The sequence below is a fragment of the Elgaria multicarinata genome, chromosome 1, assembly GCF_023053635.1.
Source record: "Elgaria multicarinata webbii isolate HBS135686 ecotype San Diego chromosome 1, rElgMul1.1.pri, whole genome shotgun sequence".
In the NCBI taxonomy this organism is placed as follows: Eukaryota; Metazoa; Chordata; class Lepidosauria; order Squamata; family Anguidae; genus Elgaria; species Elgaria multicarinata.
The window spans coordinates 102,314,698-102,339,581 of NC_086171.1; the positions used below are offsets into that span (position 1 = coordinate 102,314,698).

The following is a 24,884-nucleotide window of genomic DNA, read 5'->3' on the forward strand; positions in this document are numbered from 1 at the left end:
TTTCTTTTCTTGCTTTAATGTTGGCTTGTTAGCTAAGGAAGTCCCAGTATCTTGCATGCCATCTTGTCATGTAAATTGAAAATCTTGTCCTTAAAGCGAAAGGTGGCCAGTCATTTGATCTGTCAAAAGGTATTTGTTTAAACAAGGTCTAATATTGTCAAATAATAGTGATCTCCAGAGGGATAGCTTTCATATAAAGCAAGCCATTTTCTTGCAGCATTTTACCGCCTAACAAATTTATTGTGGCATAAACGTTTCAGCCCCACTTCTTTTATAGTGGGGCTGAAAGCGCTTCCCCACGTTTACAGCCCCTTTTATGTACTGTGAAAGTAGGGGGGGCACTTTGGAGGTGGGTTGAAGGAAATGTATTTATTTTTATGTATTTATTAAATTTATATCCTGCCCTCCTGGCAAAAATGGTGCTCAAGGTGGCCAACACTAATAAAATAAAGATAAACAGGATCTTGCTTAAAACATAAAAACACAATTATTTAACACCTTGATTTATCGGAACTCTTAAAAAGCGATACGTATGATAGTTCCCCCCTCCCTCCTACCCAAAAAATCAACACAAGTTTACTGAAATACATTTTTAAACTACTGTAGTCAAGAAGTAGAACAATTCTTGCCCTACCCCACCCCCGGTACCTGAACTCTAGTCACAATGATGGAATCAGAAAGGCATGAGCGTTAAAAGGGCATTCTTGGCCTCATGGGGTAGTTGATAGGTTTTGATGATATTCAAATAATTGGTGACAGATTGGTCAATAGACAGGCTTCCCAACCATCGTACAGGACAGATTAGTCTTGGATAAGAGGAGGAGGAATTCATATGGAGGTCTCTGTGATGCAGATGTCGATGGAAGTTAAAGGTGTCCTAAAATAGTCCTTGAAGGGGCAGATATTCTATTAGTTTGAGCTGTTTTGTATTTCAGGGCACCGCAGGAGTATATAGCATGGAGGTTTGCACTCCTCTGCTCCCTCGTGGGGTTGTTCAGTTCTTTGGGACATAAGTAAGCTGTAGGAGGTGCTACAAGGACGTTCACACTGCAATGGGCTTCACTCTCCTACAGTTTCATATCAAGCAAGAACAACTCGGAGTGTCTTTATCACACCCACTCCTTTTCTGAGAGGCAAGGTTGTTTTATTATGGTTTTAATTTTTGTGAACCGCCCAGAGAGCTTTGGCTATTGGGCGGTATAAAAATGTAATAAATAAATAAATAAATAAATAAGGAGACCAACTATCCCTTCCGCCTCTCCTCTTCCTCCTCCTCCCAGAAAGTCCTGACATCACTCAAACCCATAAAGAACAGCAATAGAACTACCTATATGTCCAGGGGAGCCCCATCTTATTGCTTGACTAGATGATGATGATGATGATGATGATGATGATGATGATAATAATAATAATAATAATAATAATAATATATTTATTTATTTATTTGTTTCCTGCCTCTCCCTCTGGATCAAGGCAGGGTACAACACAAATAAAAACTCCATAAAATACATAAAACTAATTCAAATGTTTAAAACCAGTGCATCATTAAAAGCAGCACATTATTAAAACGACATCTTAAAATTCAACTGGGTAGGCCTGCCGGAAGAGATCAGTCTTTATGGCTTTCGTAAATTCTGGAAAACTGTTAAGTTGACGAATCTCTCCCGGCAAGCCATTCCACAAACTGGGAGCAGCAGAAGAAATGGTCCTCTGGGTAATAGTTGTCAGCCTTGTTTTTGTTGGCTGGAGTAAATTCTTCCCAGAGGACCTGAGTGTGCGGGGCGGATTGTACGAGAGAAGGCGATCCTGCAGGTAGCCTGGACCCAAACCATGTAGGCCTGATATACCTAATCAGGCTGGTGCTAGTCCTGTGAGTTAACTTTTAAACGAATTAAATTTGTTTCTTTTTTTCCTCTCTCACTCATGACAACCCCTCAAGGTAGGCTGGTGCGAAGCCTGTGAGTTAACTTTAAAACAAATTAAATCCTTTTCCTCCAATCTCTCTCACCTCTGATGCAGGCCAGGGCTGCCTTAAAGCTGCTGCTCTCCATGGCAGGTGCTGGGAAGCCTCCGAGGGTGGTTGGGTTGAAGGGTTGTGCCTGCTTCGATCTGCACTTCTTACTCAGCAAGTGCTCCAGCAGGAGGTTGTACTGAAGTGCTGGGGCCAGCAAGTCTGGCCGAGGAGGTCCATGCTGCACTGCACTATTGGTGCCCGTAGGTAGGCCATGAAGGAGCCGACTGACTGACCGTTAGCTCAGTTGTTGCTGTTGGCGACGGGCCTAGAGCTGCACTCTCCTGCTCTTGATGGTGCCTAGTGACCGACGCAGCTGGCCCCAGACCCTCTCCCTTCAGGCCCAGGATGGCAAGTCATTTCCAGATGATGGCCACCAAAGCCTGGTAAATCTTCCCTCCCATGCAAGGCATGCTGGGAGTTGTAGTCGCAAGCCTAGCTCCCTGAATAACATGCTAATCTAAGGAATGGTGGGAGACAACTGGAGAGTGGGCCTTCTTACTTGTGGCACCCTGCTTATGGATTTCTTTTTCCCAGGAAGGGTTGGCTGGTGACTGCATTAATGGCTTTCCGGTGCCAAGTGATTTTTTTTTATTCATATTTTTTTATTTGTATTTTAACTTGATGAGATTTTTTATGCTATATTTTTATTTCCTTTTGTAACTAAACCACAACATTCCAAGACAGATGCAGGAATTATTGAATAAAGTTCATGATTCTTATGTAAAAGCCTGACTATCCCATTGAAACGGAAGAGCGAATGGAGGAATGACTGGCAGCTGAGGCTAGAATGGAGTGGTGGGCGGGGTGAGTGGCAGTTGGAGAAAGTCAAAGACAGTTAGTAAGAGGTCAGGGAAGTGGGTGCTGAGTTAGGACTGAGAGATAGTGACCTGGTTTGCTAACCCATGCTTTATTTAAATCAGCCACTAACATGCCAGTACTACACCTCCCAGCATGCCTTTGTCAGCCTGCAGGTGGCTGCATCCTTTGAGACATCATCTTGTTGCCAATGCTGCTCCTGAATAGAGTGTCGAGGAGTAGCATCACCAAGGAGGGAAAGCAGCTGTCAGTGGACGCACCCAACTCTGGCAAATCCTGCTGGGACTGCCTTGGCCTGCGCGTCTCACGCACCAAGTGCTCCATCAGGAGCCTGTACCAAAGGGCCAGGGCTGGGCCGGGCACTTCCCCCTTCGTTGGGTCTGTTTCTGGGAAAGCGCAGAGTGCCTCCCCTCCCTCCCTCTTAAGGGTGAAGCCATGCGCTTGCTTCCCTCAGATTCTGAGAAAACAGCGATATCAGTGTTGTACCTCAACCAAGGATTTAAAGGCCCACTACCCCGGCGCGTTAATAGCCAATCAAACGCACAAGGATGGAGAATACACTTAATCTATTTACCTCTGATACTGCAGTATGGGGGCGCTCTCCAGTTCCATAAAACGGAGGCGCCCAGAACAAAGGAATCTCACAGTATATATAGGCCCTGACTACAAGAAGGTGTTAAATCTCTTTCTAACCTTTCTATTGGTCAGTTTTGAAATAGCAAGTTAAGTTACATTCAATTTTCAAGTTAAGGTGCACAATCTCAATGAGTCATAGGTTACATTCGAGTCATAGGTTACATTTTCCCCTTTGTCTGCTAGGACATGATGTCCACCATTAAGGAATGCAAATCTGGCATGTAGCCACCCTTTGGCAGAGAAGCCGTCTTTAACCCTTGGCACACTGCATTCATCAGAGAGATGAAATCTCTCCCTGGGGCTATCATCAGGATGGAGTGTCTTTGAGTATGTTTGGCCCCTCAAAGAGTGGGAGGAGGCACCGCAAATGGATGCAGCTCATTTATGTAGGTTGTTTCCTTCTATGTGGAATTGGGTTGACTGCTCAAGACCAACCTTAGGAGTCACAGTTGTGAAAGACACGCAACGCCAACCCACCTATGCAGTTACAATGGTCGCCAAAGGCCAGTAAGTCTGGCCTCCCGGGAGTTCCACCCAAGGCATGCTGGGAGTTGTAGACATAAGCCTTGGTTTTCATTAAATTATTTAAAAATACTTAAAACCCCAAATTCTGTGATTTTAGATATTTCTAGTACATTATATAACCAGACCTATCAGCATGCCAAATTTCAAGTTTCTAACTCATCTGGAAGTGGGTAAAGATTTCCGGACATACATCACATACTTTCCGTTTTAAAGGTAAAGATACTGACTTCATTGATTCCCCCCCCCCCCCCCACACACACATGAACCTGTGGCTGTAGCTCATTCTCCAGCCAAACAGCTGATTGGGAAGGACTTCAACCCGGCTTCTACTTGCCTGTGGACCTAGTCATGACTGGCACATGTACTCAAGAGTTGATCATCTGGCAGGGACGGCCCCAGCCTGCTGCTTCAAATGGAGGCCTTCTCAGATGGCTGGTTTACACCTAATGAATGTCTTGAGCAAATGGGCGGGCTTGGATAGGCTTTACTCCAGGAAGCTGGCTGGGCTACTCTTCTCACCTGTTGCTTATGCATGGGTACATCTTCTGGAAAGAGACCTTACCCAGCAGCAGATCCAATCTTCTCATGATTAGGTACAGATTTGGTCTAATCTAGAAAGGTTCCACTTTGCTTAGTGGAATATTGGGACATTAAATAAGTAAATAGAATGGGAATTTCTCCTTGTAGAAGCTTGTATTTATTTTAGCTCAGAATCCATGCCTCTTGCCCATATTCCTCTCTCTGAGTGACATTGAACGCTCTTGCAATTTCAGGTGGAGTGGTCCTCAATCCAGCTTACTATGGGATGCCGGGTCATACAAACACGATGATCCATGAAGTAGGACATGTCCTGGGACTCTACCATGTCTTTAAGGGGGTGGATGAAAGGGATTCCTGTGATGACCCGTGCAGGGAGACAACACCATCCATGGAGACTGGAGATCTTTGTGCCGACACAGCACCTACTCCCAAAAGCAAACTCTGCCAGGATCCAGAGCCCATCAGTGACTCCTGCGGCCAGACCCACTTTTCTGGAACTCCCTTCAACAATTACATGAGCTACACAGGTAATGAATGGTTGCTTCATCTGTTTGAGAGATGGGAATCACGTGGCCTGGAGGCATGTACAGTCCCTGAGATGGTGGAAACCACTGCTTTCATTTTCATAAGATTCTGAAATCATTTCATAATTATTTCAGTGATAAACATGTTGGAAAAACATTAGGACAGTAACCAGAGTAACCAAACATGAATAACCAGAGGACAACTGATACAAGCATTACATGCCTTCTGTTTTTAGATCTCATGAATTCTTAATTCTTTTCTATACTAAAGAATCAAATAATTATTTTGGTCATTTAGGGACTACTTGTATCAGGAATCTTGGTCACCTTGGTTGGCAGAAAAGCTCAGCAGGAGAAACAGAATTTACCCTTCTGTCGTCTGCATACAACTTACCCTGTATGCAGGTAGCGGTGCAAATTATCTGCAGATCCAGTTTTTGATGTATTTCCTATATCACCTCTGAAGGCTATGTTCACTAAATCTCATTGTTTACAGTAAAAACCATTGGCTGCCGTGTATCTACTCCAGAGTAAAGGCAATACAACACAGTCGTCAGCCAGGATGGTGAATGGAAGTCAAAACAGCAACTTGCTGGAACAAATATGTTTTGGCTGGACATCTTAAAAGGGGATAAGGAGGGAGCCTGGTAGACTGTCCTGTCCTAGGGAAGGCTTTTCCCAGTCTCCTTTGTATCCACCTGCCAGACTTCCATTGACAGTAGAATATGGAGAAAGGTCTGTGCAGGTTCATATGGGGGAAAAGGCTGTTCTTTGTACCTGGTCTTGGTTGTTTAGGGCTTTAATGGTTAATACTGGCATCTTGCACTGAGGGACTCTACATATCTGTCTGTCTGCTTGCCTTCTCCTGAAACACTTTGTGCGACTGTGACCTTTCATGTGAGTGGGATCACTTCAAATGCCCCTTCCCCCCAGGAACTGCTTAGGACAGGTAGGCAACCTGATGCCCTCCAGATGTTTTGGACTACAACTCTCATAATCCCTGACCACTAGCCATTCTGACTGGAGGTTATGGAAGTAGTATTCGAAAACATCTGGAGGACACCATGTTGCCTATCCTTGGCAAATATGACCGTTTTAAGGCGTTCGCACTACTCAGAAAGTTAGTAGCTGAAGCTTTTCCTATCCCTTATCTGCATGGGAAAAGCATTAATTATGTATATCAGGTCCCAGGACCAGAACCAGTAAAAAGAAAAGAAAAATGGCAATTCTAGTCTGGTCTGCTGTCATAATAAACCACTCATTTTTCAAGCTACTTACTTTGGAATAATCAGCTGTGTTGTGTTAAGCTGCTTAAAAATTTCAGACTAAGCTGGTGATCTAATAAAGTCCAGGTCCTAGTATATACCTTGGGGAGTGAAGAGGTGTGGAACAAATAGGTTTTAACCAAGGCAGTTGCTTTGACATCACATTTAGGGAGACTGTAATAATCCAATTTCACAAAGGCCTGCACCTGGGCACCATCCCAGGAATAATCCCTTGAACAAAGCTTGTCTGAGCCCAGAAGGCCAAGGGAGTTTTAGCAAGTAGCTGAAATGGATTTTATAGGACTGACACCTAAACCTTTGCTTTTTGCCTCAGGTCAGCATTGTGTAGATTCAGTTCTGGTGTTTTTAAGAAGGTCTTCTGCTTCTAGGAATCCTAGCACTCAGCAACTGATAGAAAAATTGGTTGACTTTTTAAAAACACGTACATGCATGGCTCTTTACTGAGATCTTTGAACAACAACAAAAAGACAGGTCTGTGTCCCCAAGGAAGTTATAATAATCCTGATTTTAACAGTGGAGAAGACACGCGAGAAAGGAGAAAGATAGGAAAGACATAGGTACCATGAAAATGAGCAGATGTAGTTACATGTACCTAGGCTTGGTTATGGTTGGTAGGGTTGCCAAAATAATAGGAAAAAGTGACCACCTCCTCCTCCTCCTCCTCCTCTGCCTTTGACAGCAGTTTGATCTATAGGAAAAAGTGGTGACGCTTGGCTTCCTTAACAGTTGTGGATAATGATTAAAGGTTTAAGCTTCAAGGAAAAATGGGCTCTAAGGAGAGACCTGAAGGATGTTAGAGAGAGGTCACTCTGCATATGTATAGCTCAGGGGTGGGCAAAAAGTAGATCTCCAGATGTTTTGGACTTCAACTCCCAGAATGCTTGACCCCTGGCCATGTTGGCAGGAACCTGCTGAAGTCCAAAACCTCTGGAGATCTATCTTCTGTCCACCCCTAGTATAGTTATTACATATAACTATGGCATATATTTTTATGAGTGTGATGTCCAAAGTCTGTAATTGAATTTCTCCCTGCCTAGGCTATTCAGTGACATCACATGCCTGACCTCCCCACCCCACCCCCACCCCCCAAAAAGTTCTGTAGCCCCTAGGCATCAATCTCCTGGGCAGAGACTGAAAGTTCTTCTACTCTAAGCATTGTTTTACACCATTCATTTATTTTGAGAAGTTATGCATTCATTTCTCTTTGAGCGTCCTTCTTCCATATGCCTGCCTTGTGTGTGTAGCGTTCAGCATCAAGGAAGCCGACACCACTAGCCACATGTAAAGAACTATTGTGATACAGGGGGACCTGTGTGATGAAGTGTTGCTGAAACGATGCCATCTCTTGGCAGATGAATGGAATGACAAGAACAGAGAATTTTTGCTCTCCTCTGGATGTAGGGATGTTTATTACTGGAAGAATGTTAACAAACCTGAAAAAATTCAGTTTCTAGGATGACATGAAGACTAGAAAGCAAATATGAGAAGGGGTCAAAGGAGCTGTATATGCTGTTCATAAGGGAAGAGATGCTGAAAGTTTTCAGATATACATAAAAGGGAGTGTCAAAGGAAGATAAATTGTTCACTGTATCTCCTGTGGAGAGGGCAGGAGGCAAGGGGGTTTAATCACAGTAAGGCATATTTGGGTTCAGCATTAAGAAAGTGTTTTCAACCATAATAAGGGTGATTTCGAAATGCATCAAAATGCTTAAAGGAAGATGTTTCAACTTTCCTTGGTGGTTTTCAAAAGAGGGCTGGATAGTTGTCTATCAATACTGCATTGCTTATAGGATCCACCTGTTCAATCCTTTGGATTCCGAAGATTTGGGGTGAGTTAAAGGATATAATACCGAGAATTCCCTTGGCGTTTAACCTGCAAGAACAAGAAGCTTTGGGGCTCAAAGCTATTTAAAAGACCCACCCCCTAGCATCAGCTAAAGCTTTATACTAATCTCCATATATACTGATGGAGTTTCAATGTTAAGGAAAAGTTGATTTGTACATTCTCAGAGACACTCTCATCTTTACTGCCAGCCTATGGTAGCAGAGAAAAACAATACTGTCAAATCAGTGCATGGTATCGAAAATACAAGAGTGTGAACCAAAACAGTCTTATTTTGGCACAATCAGGCTTAAACTGAGAACCTAAATGGTAGGGGCGAGAGCAACTCCAGTATACTTCTTCCTAGTCACCTACAAGATATTTTGCTTCTGCCTCCAGGGGTTGGCAGTGTTGGGCAAATGCCAGGTTCAGAGGTCCATAAAAGACCTGCCTTGCTCTTCCATTCCTATTGGACAAGAACCAGTCTCAGGACTGAATCCCTCAGCAGCTTCCTCCGCTGGTCCCACCTCTCTGACTTTCAGGGGAAAGCACCTTTTCAGTGCTGAGCAGGGAAGAGCACATCTCTGATCAACTATCAATCAGTGATACGAACGTTTCCCTCCATGGCAGAGGGGGTGGGGCCAGGGGAAGAAGCTGCTGATGGGGAACCCCTGAAGGCCTTATTAAGCTCATGGTCAAGAGGCTCCCCCTCCCTGGAAAAGGCCTTGCTGCTGCTTTAGGTGATGGCTCAGCTCTTCAAAGCAGCTTTGCTGCACTTCTTGGTAAGATTGCCCATGAGAATCCCTACCTACACGATGACAGACCGTATTTCTTCAATTGTAAGACGCCATCGATTGTAAGACGCACACTAATTTCAGTACCACCAACAGAAAAAAAGCTTTGATTCTAAGAATAATAATCACACCCACGATTCTAAGACGCACCCCGTTTTTAGAGATGTTTATATGTGGGGGGAAAGTGTGTCTTAGAATCGAAGAAATACGGTAGTATCATTTCCAGAGGCGTTCTTCAGGGGAAAAGATGGTTGCCCCTATTGGAGAAAACTTCAGTCACCTCGTCGAAATGTAAACTCGCCCCGCTCCTGAAAGTTGCTCAGCTTCTCACCCCACCAGATTAATGCAAGGTTTTCTGCCACCATTGCAAAAATGCCAGACAAAAAACTAGGCCAGAAACTTCATGTAGCATTCGTATAGTCCAAGCCTAGCTTGGTGTGACTGAGGCCAGTGTGCCATGCTGCTTCTAGTCTTCCTAAGTTCCTGTGATGTGATGGATTACACTGCCCCCCAGAGTCTTCTGTAATGTGTAGAGGATTCTGGGGGAGCACAAAGGTGGAGGACCAGGTAAATGGGGGGCACACAAAGTGAACCAGTGAAGGGGGCTGACTAATGGAACTCCTGCCCCAGCCTGCCCCCCCCACCTCGCAGCTGAAGCCAGACCTACCTTTTCAGTTGCTTCACAAATGACCCCTCTTTCTCCCACAGATGACAATTGCACAGACACTTTCACCCCAAACCAAGTGGCTCGGATGCATTGCTATCTAGATTTGGTGTACCAGCAGTGGACTCAGGGCCGGAAGCCCACCCCTATCCCCATGCCACCGATGGTCATTGGGCAGAGTCAGGATACCCTCACCATACACTGGCTGCCCCCTATTAGTGGGGTGCTCTACGAAAGGTAAGGAAGGACTCTTGGGCAAAGGGGCAGAAGGCAGTGTGTACTGAGCATGAATGTGGGGGCAAGAAAGAATATCTCTGCATTTGTCTGGCTTATTAATTGCAATGGTTCCAAGGCCTGGCAACCTGTAACCCTAGTGACACTCCCTCCCCTCCCAGGTTATCCTTGGTATCCCCACGGCAAATCCTTCCGCCCTTCTCTTGGCTACAGCTGTCTTCCAGTCCATGCAACTCCACAATCTCAGCCCTTATTTTTTTTTTCCTAACTGCTGGAATCCATTCTGTAATGCGCTCTACATAGGGCTATCATTGTACCTAGTTTGGAAACTTCAACTAGTTCAAAATATGGCAGCCAGGTTGGTCACCAGTACATCTAGGGGTGAGCATATTACCCCAACATTAAAATCACTCCACTGGCTGCCAATTAGTTTCCGGGTGAAGTACAAAGTGTTGGCCATTACCTTTAAAGCCCTAAATGGTTTGGGTCCAGGTTACCTGCGGGATCGCCTTCTCCCATACAGTCCGCCCCGCACACTCAGGTCCTCTGGGGAGAACTTACTTCAGTCAGCCAAGACTAGGCTGACATCAGTTTCCCAGAGGACCTTTTCTTCTGTCACCCCTGGATTATGGAACAGCCTGCCGGAGGAGATTCGTAATATTAACTCCCTCTGTGATTTTAAGGCAGCTTTGAAGACTAGCCTTTTCCGGCAGGCCTACCCAGATCAATGTAAAATCAAGAACTTTAAAGATGTGTTGTTTCCTGCACTAATGTTGTTCCCTGCCTCGATCCAAAGGGAGAGGCGGGTAAGAAATAAATAAATAAATATATTATTATTATTATTATTATTATTATTATTATTATTATTATTATTATTATTATTAATCTATCCTCACTCTCCTTTGGTTGAAGGAGGCGTAGGGTGCTGCCCTCATGCCATCCAGGATGTTTGTGGCAAGACATGGTTGCTTTGAGAGCACATTTTAAAGCCATGAGTCGGGATATACATTTCAATAAATAAAATAAAACATGCATAAAATGTCTCCCCGTCTTGTTGTCTAAATTCTTTGCCAAAATCCCCTCTTTTATAAAACAGGCAAAGCCTTAGAGGAAGGCTTAAGAGGCTCAGGCAATGGCTAGAGTTTACACCAGCTCTGCTCTTATTCTGGTTCTTGCTTCCTTTTTTGATTTTACAGCCTTGATTGCATGAACGAAAGGTGCTATTTTCTCAATCCCAATCATAGGGTCAAACTACACATTATGTTAATTATGGGGTTTACAGCTACCTGAGAGGAGATTTTTAAATTTAATCCCAGGTGCAGGGAGTGGGAGGAAGATATTCATCAGGACTGCAGTGTGTGGAGAGGAGAGGTTTAACCCTTCCCTCTCCAGTCACAACCCTGATAAAGCTGACCCCAGTGCCTAGGATTAAAACCTCCTGATGTGACTGCATGCCACTTGCTTAAAGTAGCATGTTGTTTGACACTCAGGAACACAGACCATTGTCTGTGAAGGCATGGGTCACCCTCCACCCTGTTTGATCCACTGAGGACTATCAGATTGCAACTCAGTTTCTTCCAATGCCTTCAAATTCATAGCTTAATTGGGAGAGAGGAGGCAGCTGTGGATTTATTCCCCTCCCCCCTTTCCCTTCCTCCTTTCCCTCCCTCCGCCATTTTTTCTCAATTGACATCCTGGAGTGTGGCGATATATGTTGAGTTTTTCTCACTGCATCATGTAACGTGGGGGAGAGAAGGGGGACAGTATAACTGGGCATTGAGAACCTTCACACACCCCTCACCTTTTAATTCAACAAGTGGACTTGACAGAATGGGGGTAATCTCTAGGTTATTTATTTATTTATTTATTTATTTATTGCATTTCTATACCGCCCAATAGCCGGAGCTCTGTGGGCGGTTCACAAAAATTAAAAACATTCAAAGTGTAAAACAACAGTATAAAACCATAATATAAAATACAATATAAAAGCTCAACCAGATAAAAACGGCAGCAATGCAAAATTACAAATTTAAAACACCAAGTTAAAATTGATTTATAGACTGTTAAAATGCTGGGAGAATAAAAAGGTCTTCACCTGGTGTCTAAAAGCATATAATGTAAGTGCCAAGCGAACCTCCTTAGGGAGCTCATTCCACAGCCAGGGTGCCACAGCAGAGAAGGCCCTCCTCCTGGTAGCCACCTGCCTCACTTCCCTTGGCAGGGGCTCGTGAAGAAGGACCCCAGAGGATGACCTTAGGGTCCGGGCAGGTACACACGAGAGGAGGCGTTCCTTCAGATAGCCTGGCCCCAAGCCGTTTAGGGCTTTAAATGTTAATACCAGCACTTTGAATCGGGCCCAGACCTGGACTGGCAGCCAATGAAGCTGGAAAAGGACTGGCGTAATGTGATCTCGCCGGCCAGTCCCTGTTAGTAAATGGGCTGCCCTGTTTTGTACCAGCTGAAGCTTCCGGACCATTTTCAAAGGCAGCCCCACGTATAACGCATTGCAGTAATCTAAACGAGAGGTTATCAGAGCATGGATAACTGTAGTTTGGCAATCTCTGTCCAGATAAGGGCGTAGTTGGTATATCAACCTAAGCTGATAAAACTGTAGCTAAACTATTTTTTTTAAAAAAACACACACACAATGCAATTTCAAACTGGTTTATCAGGCTGGCTTGTTTCCAAAATCATGATTAAGGTCAACCACAGTTTGCAGTTTGAATGAAATGCTAAACTTCAGCTATTCTGAAATGGTGGAAGCTCCCGATCTTCTCACAGCTGCAGCAGAAGTGAAGAAAGGGCGCATGAGCCCGAGGCCTGTGTGTATAGTAATAAGTGTTTTGCTACCCGTGAATGAAGCCCCAAATCTGCTGCCAGAAAGAGCTTTCTCAACATATGTCATGGTAGGTCTGGCTCTGCACGTCCGTCTTTCAGATGTTATGGCATACACATGGCTTTCCTACATCAAAATAAACGTGTAGGTAAATTCTCTTGTCTGGAGCAGGCCACCGTGGCAGATACATTTTGGAGACTTTCTTTTGACCTTGTCCATGTGTGGGTGGGTGAGGGGTGTTCCCTCTGCTGCCCTCCCCCCACTAGCCACACATACTTGTTTCAATGGGAAAATGTTTATTTGAATATGTGTACCTTGGGAAAGCTGTCCTTGGCTTCCAACCCAGAAATTCCAGAAGGCAAAGGAGGTGATGAAGATGAGCTGGCAATTTCTCCCAGCTGTTTGCCAGTTGGCAAAACCTTTTCTGGAGCTTTAGGTTTGAGTCGGGTGCAGGGAGTAGACATTTATTTGTACAGCTGTTGAAACCCCCCGATTTCGATCCTTCTGTAATAACCAGCATGAGATATAGGCCACTCTAGTGGAGGCCTATATGTATTTGTAGGTTGGGAATTCTGCATTCAGAAAAAGCCCCCACAATCACAACTCTACAACTAGAACAGACACCCCCTCCCCCACTCCCCATACAGTAACTGGATCAAATGTCGGGTCCTTTGCTTGCTTTTTGTTGTTGTCAATTTTCTTTTTGAAGATTGTAGACATAGTTCTATTTTTTTCTGTCTCAGCTGGCTTGAGAGTCAACAGCAGACTTTAGGCCCTTAGGTTTGTAAAGGCAGAGCGTGAGTGAATGGTATTACTCATCAGGCTTTGGGATCTATTCTGTGTAAAATGTACTTTTTCATCCTCCAAAGAAGAGATGCCTCTGTTTAACTTCTGGAACAGCTTTCTCTCTGGTCTTCCATTGTCACATCTACACATCTATGCGAAATGCTGCTGTTAAAGACATTTGCCTCTCCTATCTCGTAAAGGCTGTGCAATGACTCTCCTCAAATTCCTATGCTACCTTCCCATACCCATCCGCATCAGGCACACACTCGTTCTCCTTTAAAGCTTTCTATGTCTTTGGCCTTTATTTTTCTGCCCATTATATTCCTGCTGGTGGATAGACATAGCTGGGGGGATTCACCCATATACCACTGATCACTACAAAGATACAAGGGATAGCCACTACGTTCATGGAGGCAAAGCACAGGGAATGGCAGCAATTGGATCTCCTTTGAAGTGACCATGAAATCAGAAGAGAGGAAAAGTATTTTACCACTGACTTAATATGAGAGTAACTGCTGTTCTTTTTTTTTAAAGGCTCCCATAATCAGGATGCAATAATATAATAAATATGCTCCCACCCATAATTGGGATATCATTTGAGGATAATTCCAGATGTATTATTTTTATGTACAGATACATTTCTAGTCTTGAAAAGCTCAGAGCAGTTTACATGGGTGTCCCAGTGTCCTCCCAGTCAGGTACCAAGTAGGTTAACATCCCTGTAAATTCAGAAGTATTGCAGCATTACGTACTCCCATGTCAAGCCGCCTGGCAGTATTCTACAACGTGAAAAAGTAAAAAAAAGAGTCTGCCTTTGCACAGCCTGGACCCTCCAAGCCATGTATGTACCTTAGCCCACCAAAACATCTGGATGGAAGAGTTTTCAAGATGTAAAATGGGAGTCTAGCACTAGACTTGCATGTCAGTGGGCTGCTGAAGTTTTTTTTGGTGCCCACTGCACCTTCCATCCAGGGAATGTGTTTTGTGTGGATATGCAATATTTTAACCTCCCTGTATCTGGATCTCAAGACAGTTGAGGTGCAAGGCAGGGACAGGGACATAAAAAGCCCTCTCCCTCTTTGCACTGGAAGACGCCCTGTATACTTGGAGTAGAAAAGCAGTGGGTCTTGGTCCCGCTCCAGAAATGTTTCTTGGGCTTCCTGTATTCCTGTGGGTGTAGAACTCCACCCTCTCCCTGGCTGTCAAATTCCAGTGTGTGTTGTGGGGTTCAGTGCAGTGGCAGCTTGGTTTCCTCGTAACTGTCAGAGGTCGCGAGAGAGGGAGCCAACATGGCTGGGAAACGCGAATCTGTTGGCGTGGTGTTAGAGGTGCTCCCGCCCTAACCCAAGAGACCAGATGGGCCAAGAGTTGGGGTTGTTGCAAAGCCTGCTGGAAGCAGCTAAAGGCCAGTCAGGCTGGGCCACTGAAGATTCATTCTGAACTCTGAGAGCCTGGGCAAGTGTGTGTAAGCGGCGGTGGGGGGTGGATTGAGCAGGTGGATCTAAGGGAGCATTAACCCCCTTTCCTCTTGAACTGATATATACAGTCGACGGCAGAGGTGTGGAGGGACCGGCAGCCCTCTTCCACCACAGTGTATTGACTTGCGCTGCATTTTATCTTGTGTGTCACACTGCACATGTTTTATATAAGGCCTTGGGAAATCATGCAAGTTGGAAGTTTAAACTTGCGGTGTAGATACCAGACTAAATCCAAATTCAAATGAATTGAGAAGAGTATGCATTTTCCTTCTCTCTGTTTTTTTTTTTTTTAGAGAGTCAGGGAATATCTGTGGAGATTGTGCAGAAGATGGGACTTTCAGCCAGTACGTACATGAGGCCTCCTCCCCTTTGATCTGTGATTCTTCTGGCTACTGGACTCCAAAGGAAGCAGTAGGTAAAGTTCCCAACCCTTTCTCCTGTAACAGAGGGATTGTCAGGTGTGAGCTAGCATCCCATCAACAGAGAAACCTTGGAAACAACAGAATGAAATTGAATAGGGATAAATGCCAAGTTCTACATTTAGGAAATAGAAACCAAATGCACAGTTACAAGATGGGGGATACTTGGCTCAGCAATACCACAAATGAGAAGGATCTTGGAATTGTTGTAGATCACAAGCTGAATATGAGCCAACAGTGTGATATGGCTGCAAGAAAGGCAAATGTTATTTTGGGCTGCATTAATAGAAATATAGCTTCCAAATCGCGTGAGGTCCTGGTTCCTCTCTATTCGGCCCTGGTTAGGCCTCATCTAGAGTATTGCGTCCAGTTCTGAGCTCCACAATGCAAGAAGGACGCAGACAAGCTGGAGTGTGTTCAGAGGAGGGCAACCAGGATGATCAGGGGTCTGGAAACAAAGCCCTATGAAGAGAGACTGAAAGAACTGGGCATGTTTAGCCTGGAGAAGAGAAGATTGAGGGGAGACATGATAGCACTCTTCAAATACTTAAAAGGTTGTCACACAGAGGAGGGCCAGGATCTCTTCTCGATCCTCCCAGAGTGCAGGACACAAAATAATGGGCTCAAGTTATAGGAAACCAGATTCCGGCTGGACATCAGGAAGAACTTCCTGACTGTTAGAGCAGTACGACAATGGAACCAGTTACCTAGGGAGGTGGTGGGCTCTCCCACACTAGAGTCATTCAAGAGGCAGCTGGACAACCATCTGTCAGGGATGCTTTAGGGCGGATTCCTGCACTGAGCAAGGGGTTGGACTCGATGGCCTTGTAGGCCCCTTCCAACTCTGCTATTCTATGATCCATGTTCCCCCCCCCCATTTTTTTTTAATTGAGTTCATTTAATATTGCATGAAAGATTGAAGCCCATTCTGGCTCCAGTCTATAGATTGCTTAAGCCAGAGCAGGCTATAGAAAATTACAAGGTTGTCATGGTACTCTTGTACTGAAAATCAGTTACTATTCTCTTCTGCCTGAAAAGAGTTCTGTGTTACACAAAACGCTTGCATACTTTTGCACTGATAAATAAACACTATAACGCCTTTCTCATTTTGGATCTTTGTTGGGTGCAAAGTTAAGTGCTCTTATAGTTTGCTTGCAACATGTTGGGACCTTTTGACTTGGGGTACATGTTACATTCTTTAGTGCCATTTGCTCACGTGGAAAGGATAGAAAAGGAAGGAGTCAGCAGCTTTCTGAAAGAGGGTGGTGGTGTGCTCAGGCAGAGGAGACTTGGCTACTCTAGGAGGATCACTTTGTTCTTGGGGTCTTGCAAGTCAAAGGGAGCCAATACTATTTGCCTTGAATTGAAGAGCAGAAGGCAGCAGCCAGTAGCTCTCAGTGCTTCTCCTACAAAGGGGAGAAAGGTCCATCTGAATTATGGTGTCAGAAATAAACAGCCATATTTCCTTGCAACTTGCCTGGTGTGACATCTTTTGCTTATGGCATGCCCCAGAATTTGTGGGCAGAAAATTTTCAACTTCAGCTCCCAGCATTCCTGATCATTGGCCATGTTGGTGGGGTGTGTGTGTTTCATGGAGCTGAAGTCCAGAACATCTGAAGTTCTACCTTCTGCCCACCCCCCCTCAGAGGATTGATCAGCAAACCCAGGTACAGCTTACAGGGAGTGATCAAGTATGCAGTCCCTCGATTAGTGTGAAATGGTGCAGCCCAATGAAAGCTGTGCTACGTGACTGTTCTGATCATGTTTTTCTGCTCTTTGCATTAGGCATTCTTTGGGGATAGATTTACAGTGACCTAAAACTAAATATACACCTCATGCCTGCATCAGTCTTTTCTCTTCATATTGATGGATGCCACTTAATTTTCTATCTGCTTTTGTATCATGCTTACTTAGTGGACAGATGCATATACTCTTCAACTAATGCTGCGGTGGAATTTTGCCTTGAAAGTAGTGATTTTGAGGCAGGGGGCTGCACCCTCTGCAAAAAGCCTTTAATCCTTCCTTTTTTTGATGGTGATGATAATGATGATGATAATAATATATTTATTTCTTACCCGCCTCTCCCTTTGGATCGAGGCGGGGAACAACATTAGAACAGGAATCAATATATCTTAAAAATTCTTGATTTTACATTGATCTGGATAGGCCTGCCAGAAATAGTTAATGATAGTTAGCAACTGCTTGTATTGCCTGTTCCCCTCTTTCCTGCGTCTGCTTCAGCAGTGGATTCTCCCTCACCCTGCCACCCTCTCTCTGTTTCATTCCTTTTCAATTGATCCAAGCCAATCAGCGATCAAGCATTCAATGTGATAGTGTTAGAATGCTATGTAGCCAATCAGATTTACCAATGAGCTGATGCCACTAAGGAGAAATTAAGCCCATTAGAGAGACTGCTCTAATTGTTTCCTGAACAACTGCAAAAGGGGAGACCTACTTTCTCTGCAGGTAAAGATGGTTTACAAAACAATCCCCCCTCCTCATTTCATGTCACCACTGGCACTTGCATTCTGCCCTGCGTTTGAGGCTGTGAGCTGCTCTGCTTATCCAAGTGACTCCCTCCTTCTGTTGCCTCTCTAGGGCCTCCAGATGTGAATCAGCCCTGTGAGACCAGCTTACAGGCCTGGAGTCCCGAATTTAATTTGTTCAATGTGAGCATGACCACACCTTGCCTGCAGCCACTTGGCTGTATTTTGGAGCTGCGCTTCCTGCATCCCGTGTACCCGGATTCTTTTGTGGTGTGGACCACCAACTTCTCCACGGACTCTAAGGCTCTGTCAGATATTGAGATCTTGACGGAGCATGGGGCCTCCGTACACCTGGGACCCATGGACACGTTCTGTGACATCCCCCTTACAGTGAAACTTAACCTTAACAAGAAGGTGTCCGGCGTAAAGATCTATACATTTGATGAGAAGATGGAGATAGATGCTGCACAGCTGATATCCACACCCCAGAGCCCGCTTTGTTCCAGCTGCAAACCAGTGAGGTACAGGGTTCTCCGGGACCCCCCATTTCTGGATGGATCCCCAGCAATGGTAACTCAGCCAGGACGAAAGTTTATTGACAAGTGAGTGAATGGATTAGTAATGAGGAACCCCTCTCACAGCCACTGGTCCCTTCAGAGATACTTCAAATCCCTTCCCTGCATTTTCCATTTGGTTTCCTTTCCTTTCTTGCTTTTTAAAAATTAGAATCTAACTCTTTCCTCTACCAGAAAAAAGACATTCAGGAAGTATTCTGCCAAATTGCTACATGTAAACTTAGCATCTGTTCCTTTTTCCTAGCAAATGGGTATTGGGAAGATTGACAAGCACGCAGCTGTTTGGTACTTTTTTAAAAAAATATATGTTATTTAACTTCAGTTATTTAAATAAATACAACTTAAATATATTTGACCTGCAGTGATCTCCCCCAGTATATTGCTCCCTATGTCCATCTTGCTTCAAAGACTGTAGGGCTGGCTGTTCATGTTCCCAGTTTGCTTTTCTTTTTTGTTAGTAGTGTTGTTATAAAAAGTCATGAAAATTTTGGATTTGATTGTTTCTTGAATTTTACATTATTGAGTTGGAGATTTCAAAGCTTCTTTTCTCACTCAGGCCACCGCTAGACCTAAGGTTTATCCTGGGATATTCCAGGGTTCGCCCCTGCCTGAACACTGGATCCCCTGTGTGTCACCTAGATGAACAGGTTTGACCCCTGGACCATCCAGGGATAAACTTTAGGTCTAGCTATGACCTCAGAAGGAAGAGGATGGCCAGAGATATTTCATCTTTTCATGTTGCTCACCTATAAGTCTTTTCCGTCTTGTTTCGGCATTCCTTTTTTAAAAATATCTTCATGAACACTTTATGTATCTTCATGAACACTTTAGATAGAGTCAGTGTGGTGTAGTGGTTAGAGCAGAGCTTTCCAAACTTTTCATGTTGGTGACACACTTTTTAGACATGCATCATTTCATGACACAGTAATTCAGTTTTACTAGCAAACCAGAGGTTAAACTAACCCCTTATAAGAGATACGGACACATACATAAATTGTAATAACGAAATGTATGGGGACACAATATATCTCATGAAAACCTTTCATTTATATTTTTTAAAATATATGATTTGCAAGATAATAACATACATTTCCAAGAATTTTCACATTGAACTAATTTTGTCGAGCTGCGATCGAGCGACAGTTGAGACGGTGCTCTATCAAAAAACTGGACCCATGGAATTTCTCGAATGCGCCACTTCAGGTGCAGCTGCGTCACCGGAAGTGACACAGAATCAGCTGTTTCGACCCGATTATGCATACTGCGCATGCGCAATACCTGTAGGATCCCTCGACCGTGGTGTGCATACACGGAAATGACGGAAGGGAATATACTAGTACCACACTAATTGGCACCTTTGCTGCATAAAAATGCATGCAAGTTGGTATTGCTGATTTCACATAGACTCAGAGGTTTCTCGTTGCATTCATGTGACACAACTACACACTGCAGCTGACACACTAACGTGTCACGACACACAGTTTGGAAAGCTCTGGGTTAGAGTGTTCTACTGAAACTTGGAAAATCTGGGTTCTAGTTCCCACCTGGCAACTCAGCTTACCCTGCAGGGTTGTTGTGAGGATAAAATGGAGAGGAGGAGGAGGAGGAGGACCACGTAAGCCATCTTGGGCTCCTTGCAAGAGGGGAAAAAGGTGGGATATAAATGTAATAATAAATAAATATTAAAAGTAGGCATTTAAAAACATATTCAACGTAAAAGAGGAGCACTTGTGCTAGGTGAGAATAGACTGCAAGGGTTTTTTTTGGAGGTTCAACTTGTCTTTCCTACCAGACCCAGTGTTTTAGACTCCCTACGAGGTTTCTGGTCCACTTACTGAGGTGGGAAATTGCAATTAGTAGACATTGGTAGACGTTTGTTGGGCCACTACCTTTATTAGGCATTATAAAGGAATACCTAGACCTCGGCTGAAGTTCCCTTTGGACAAAGATTATTATAGCAGATTGTTTCGAGGGAGAAATGCCCTCCACCCGCACCTGAGTTGATGGGATCATGTTATGGCACATTCCATCTCTGGATGCGGTCATCATCTTCCTCCTCCTCCTTGTGAGAATGAAACACTGGTCTCACCAAGAAGGTTTCCTCTGCACAGACAGGGGAGGACATCCTGGCCTAGCTGGCTAAGCTTCTGTCTCCTTCTTAAGGAAGGCACCAGCTATTCTTCTTGTCGCCAGAGATCTTTTTTTGTCCTTCTCCCTCTTCTTATTCGATGCAGGTTCTTTTTATTTTTGTACTGACTGCATTCTAAAGTATTAAACACTGTCTTTGTTATTAGTTTATTTATTTATTATTTATTTATTTATTTATTACATTTTTATACCGCCCAATAGCCGAAGCTCTCTGGGCGGTTCACAAAAATTAAAACCATCATAAAACAACCAACAGGTTAAAAACACAAATACAAAATACAGTATAAAAAGCACAACCAGGATAAAAACCACGCAGCAAAAATTGATATAAGATTAAAATACAGAGTTAGAACAGTAACATTTAAATTTAAGTTAAAATTAAGTGTTAAAATACTGAGAGAATAAAAAGGTCTTCAGCTGGCAACGAAAGGAGTACAGTGTAGGCGCCAGGCGGACCTCTCTGGGGAGCTCATTCCACAGCCGGGGTGCCACAGTGGAGCAGGCCTTCCTCTTAGTAGCCACCTGCCTCACTTCCTTTGGCAGGGGCTCATGGAGAACGGCCCCTGTAGATGATCTTAAGGTCCGGGCAGGTACATATGGGAGGAGGCGTTCCTTCAAATAACCTGGCCCCAAACGCTTTAGGGCTTTGAATGTCAGTTTGTGTCTCACTCAGCTAGAGTACTTCCAAACCTGAGAGGATGACTCCTCATGGGGAAAGCTAAAAGCCTCTCTGAGTCCCACCTCCCATTGGTGGATGGGAGGACTCACCCTCTCAGGCCATCCTACTTCATCTGAGCAAACAGAACCTTCACGGTAAGACCAAAATTCTGTCCTATGTCCTGTTGATTTGTTTTACTATTTACTTCTCAGTTAACACCACAATTTCAGATTTTAATTCCAGTATTTTGCCACTATTGTCAGTGTCTTTTTGACATTGACATTGTCTTTTTTATATTATTATTATTATTATTATTATTATTATTATTATTATTATTATTATTATTATTATTATTATTATTACAATTACATACCGCCTTATCTGCTAAAATAACATCGAGGCAGTGTACCTTTATCCCGCAAGATAATGCAGAAAATAGGGAGGATCATAAAAGATCTGAAAAGGTTTTTAATAGCAATCAGCCAAGAAATATCATCTGATACATTTCAAGTCTTTATAGGGATTGACACATTCATATAGAAAAGTAGTGAAAAACATAGTTATCAGTGTGCTGAATTGCTACTACATTCCTTGGTTACATAAGGTTCAGTAATCTTAAATATGCATATTTCTTTACTAATTGATTACCTTTGTTTAAAACACTTCTAAAAGACATATCTCTTAAAAGACGTAAGTTATGAGAAATGATATTCCTCCTCTTAGGGTTAAATTAGGCGTGATGGAGGAGCTCCATGTTTGGAGTTCCCAGTTCTCCCGACGTGAATATACCCGGTCACTACGTTGAACTACGTTCAACATCTAAGGTCCTCCTCCGGGTGCCTACTCCAAGAGAGGCTCGGAGTGTGGCAACGAGGGACAGGGCCTTTTCGGTGGTGGCCCCCAGACTATGGAACGATCTCCCTAACGAGGCTCGCCTGGCGCCAACGCTGCTATCTTTCCGGCGCCAGGTTAAGACTTTCCTCTTTGCCCAGGCATATGGCAGCACATCTTAATCACCCACATGTTTAGTTTTTTAACAGTTTTTAATGCTTTATGTGTGTGTGTCCTGTGTTTTAGAATTTTACATTTTGTATACTTGTTTTTATCTTAATTTTAGAATTTCTGTAAACCGCCCAGAGAGGCCTGGCTGTGGGGGCGGTATATAAGTGTAATAAATACAAATAAATATTTTGTGTGTGTCTGCTAAAGGGCTGAGACCAAGGGATAAGGAGCTCCATACAGGGAGCTTTTACATCATGCCTGGTTCAGTCTTTGCCTACCTTATTAGTCTGTTTCTTAGCTTGCATATCAGCAATATCCATTGCAGAAAGGGACTACTCTGAAAGATTCTTGGTTGCTAGTGTTCACACTGGAAAGGAGTGGATTAAATAACCCCTGGTAGATAATAAAAAAGTGCCCTTTGCTGCATGTTCTTTGTTCTGTTTTAAGGTTTGATTCTGCTCATGTCTACAGGGAAGTCACGATAGGCCAGCTGTATCGGTACCAGGTGCAGGCTGTGGCAGGAGCTACTGTAGGTGAAGCTTCCCCACCTCTGTTCCACGTCCATGGCTCTCCCTATTGTGGGGATGGAAAAGTAAGCATGTGAGTACTGAGACGCCTTTTGGAATTCTCTTTATTGTTTTTAGTTTTGTTTTGGTTGAGCCAGCACTTTACAGTCCCATGCATTCAACTGCTATAATCCTATATTAATGGGGGTGTGTGTGTTATTTATTTAGGGAGCAGTCCTATGGCCCTTAGACAGCATCTCGGGGGCCATAGGATACTTCAGGTTCCAGAATCGATATGCTGACCTTGGGTCCGATAATCTGCGTTCCCCCGTTTCCCCTTTTGCAGTCGGCATAGAAAGAATTGCGCTGGCTGGCTCTCTGAGGCCAGTCTCTTTTTCGCCACCTCTGGAATGCCCCAGCTAGATGGGCAAAAAAAGCCCATCTAGTGAAAATGCTGAGCAGGAGGAGTGGCAGAGACGATGTTCACTGCTCCTCCCCCGCTCTATATTAGATGCTGGTAAGCCTCAATTGCTATGGGGGCAGGGGCTGTTTTGAATAGGTGCTCTCAGAGAAACCTGGGGGTAGAGTCAGAATCTCTCCCTAAGGCATGAAGGTCCCCATATCCTTTTACCTTTGCTTTGCTTTCTGAGATGCAACTTTTCAAAATAACTCCCTAGCAAAGAAAGGGAGAAACGTCTGTTCCTTTGCTAGTTCCTTTGAAGGTTTGACCCTGAGAAACTGGGGGGCAAGGACCAACAGCACATACCCATGGAGGTCTATCTTATCCCAAGAATCCACTGTGAAGAGGGGTTTTTGGTCCTTGATTTAATGTTAGACATTTTAAAAAGTATATTCCTATCTCACTGCTTACGGATTTATGGTCTGGCCACTGTTTTATGTACTACAAAAATGTATATGCCATCTTTATCCACCAAATTATCAAGGTGGTTCCAAAGCTGGCCCTTGTTCAATTAAACCCTGTTTGCCAGCCTCAATAATATTTATAGAAGTTGAAGGCAAAGTCCGAAGGTGCTCGGATCTTTTGGTTTGGCTCATCACTCATGGAAGGAGTTTTCACTACTGCTTTCTATTTCTTTAGAAAAACAAACATTTTTTAAAGTTATGAGTTTTTAAGGCCAAGAAAGTATGGAATTATCCAAGCCTGAATGTTTCCAGTACATCACTCTCACATTGGTTCCTGGACTATGGCTGTAGGCTTATCCAGGTTTGGTTTGAAGTTTCCCAGAACTACCTTCAAAACAGAACTGCACCCTCTCACTCTCCTTGCCCTGTTCCAGGCCTGGGGCAACTTTTGTAAAGGCAAGAGTCTTTTACAAGATTATGAACTTCCCTAAATGAGCTATTTATAGCATGCTCATAATTAGTTTGTGGTTCATTTCATGTCGTTGACAGCATCAAGGGCCCCTCTCATGCTGTCCCCTGGAATATCTGGGGGTTTTTTGCATTTTAAAACACCCCAGAGATAATGTGAGACTTTCTGGGAAATTGCACCGTCTCCCAGCATGTAATCTTGGTATCTTCTATCTTCTATCTATATAAAACGCTTAGGTATGTTTCCATAAAGGCTTCAGCTGATACAGGTTGCTAAGCAACAGTAACAACATGTATCGTCAGCTGATACAGGTTGCTAAGCAACAGTAACAACGTGTAACGTCAGCTGATACAGGTTGCTAAGCCCCTCACCCGACTCCTCCGGGCTTTCCAAGGTAATCCTACCCCCCTTTCTGCCTCTTCGTTCCCCCCCACGAAGGGGGCAGTGCCACAGTCTGGAGCATGAACAAAGCACAGCCGGGGCCTTTGGTGGCTGGGTGGGGGGCCGCTCGCCTGCTGGGAGCCGAGGCCCCGACCTAATCTCATGTGAGCTGGGCCCAAGGCTGACAGGAACCCCGGGGAGAGGAGGACACCTGCTCCCCCTCCCTCCAACTTCCCTGCCCCCCAGGTCTGCCAGATGGCGCTGTATCGGTGGCGTCCAAGCAGCCCGCGCCCCCGTGATAATATTTAATTAATAAACTTTAAGATATGCTACAACGGCGTGTGTTATGTTGGGTACAGCTAGTTGTGGTATAATTATGCTACCAGATGGCGCTGTCTCAGTAAAGTCAGTTGAGCACATG

The 24,884-nt window shown here is 44.2% G+C and overlaps 1 protein-coding gene across 1 annotated transcript in view; it reads left to right on the forward strand.

Moving 5' to 3' along the window:
• PAPPA2 (pappalysin 2) overlaps nucleotides 1-24,884 on the forward strand; it is a 180,756-nt gene that overhangs the window by 50,905 nt on the left and 104,967 nt on the right. Inside the window, exons 4-8 of the mRNA XM_063130342.1 lie at nucleotides 4,765-5,058; nucleotides 9,666-9,858; nucleotides 15,249-15,370; nucleotides 17,973-18,462; nucleotides 22,715-22,843. Coding sequence (XP_062986412.1) covers nucleotides 4,765-5,058; nucleotides 9,666-9,858; nucleotides 15,249-15,370; nucleotides 17,973-18,462; nucleotides 22,715-22,843 — 1,228 coding nt within the window. The remainder of the gene's footprint in view (nucleotides 1-4,764; nucleotides 5,059-9,665; nucleotides 9,859-15,248; nucleotides 15,371-17,972; nucleotides 18,463-22,714; nucleotides 22,844-24,884) is intronic.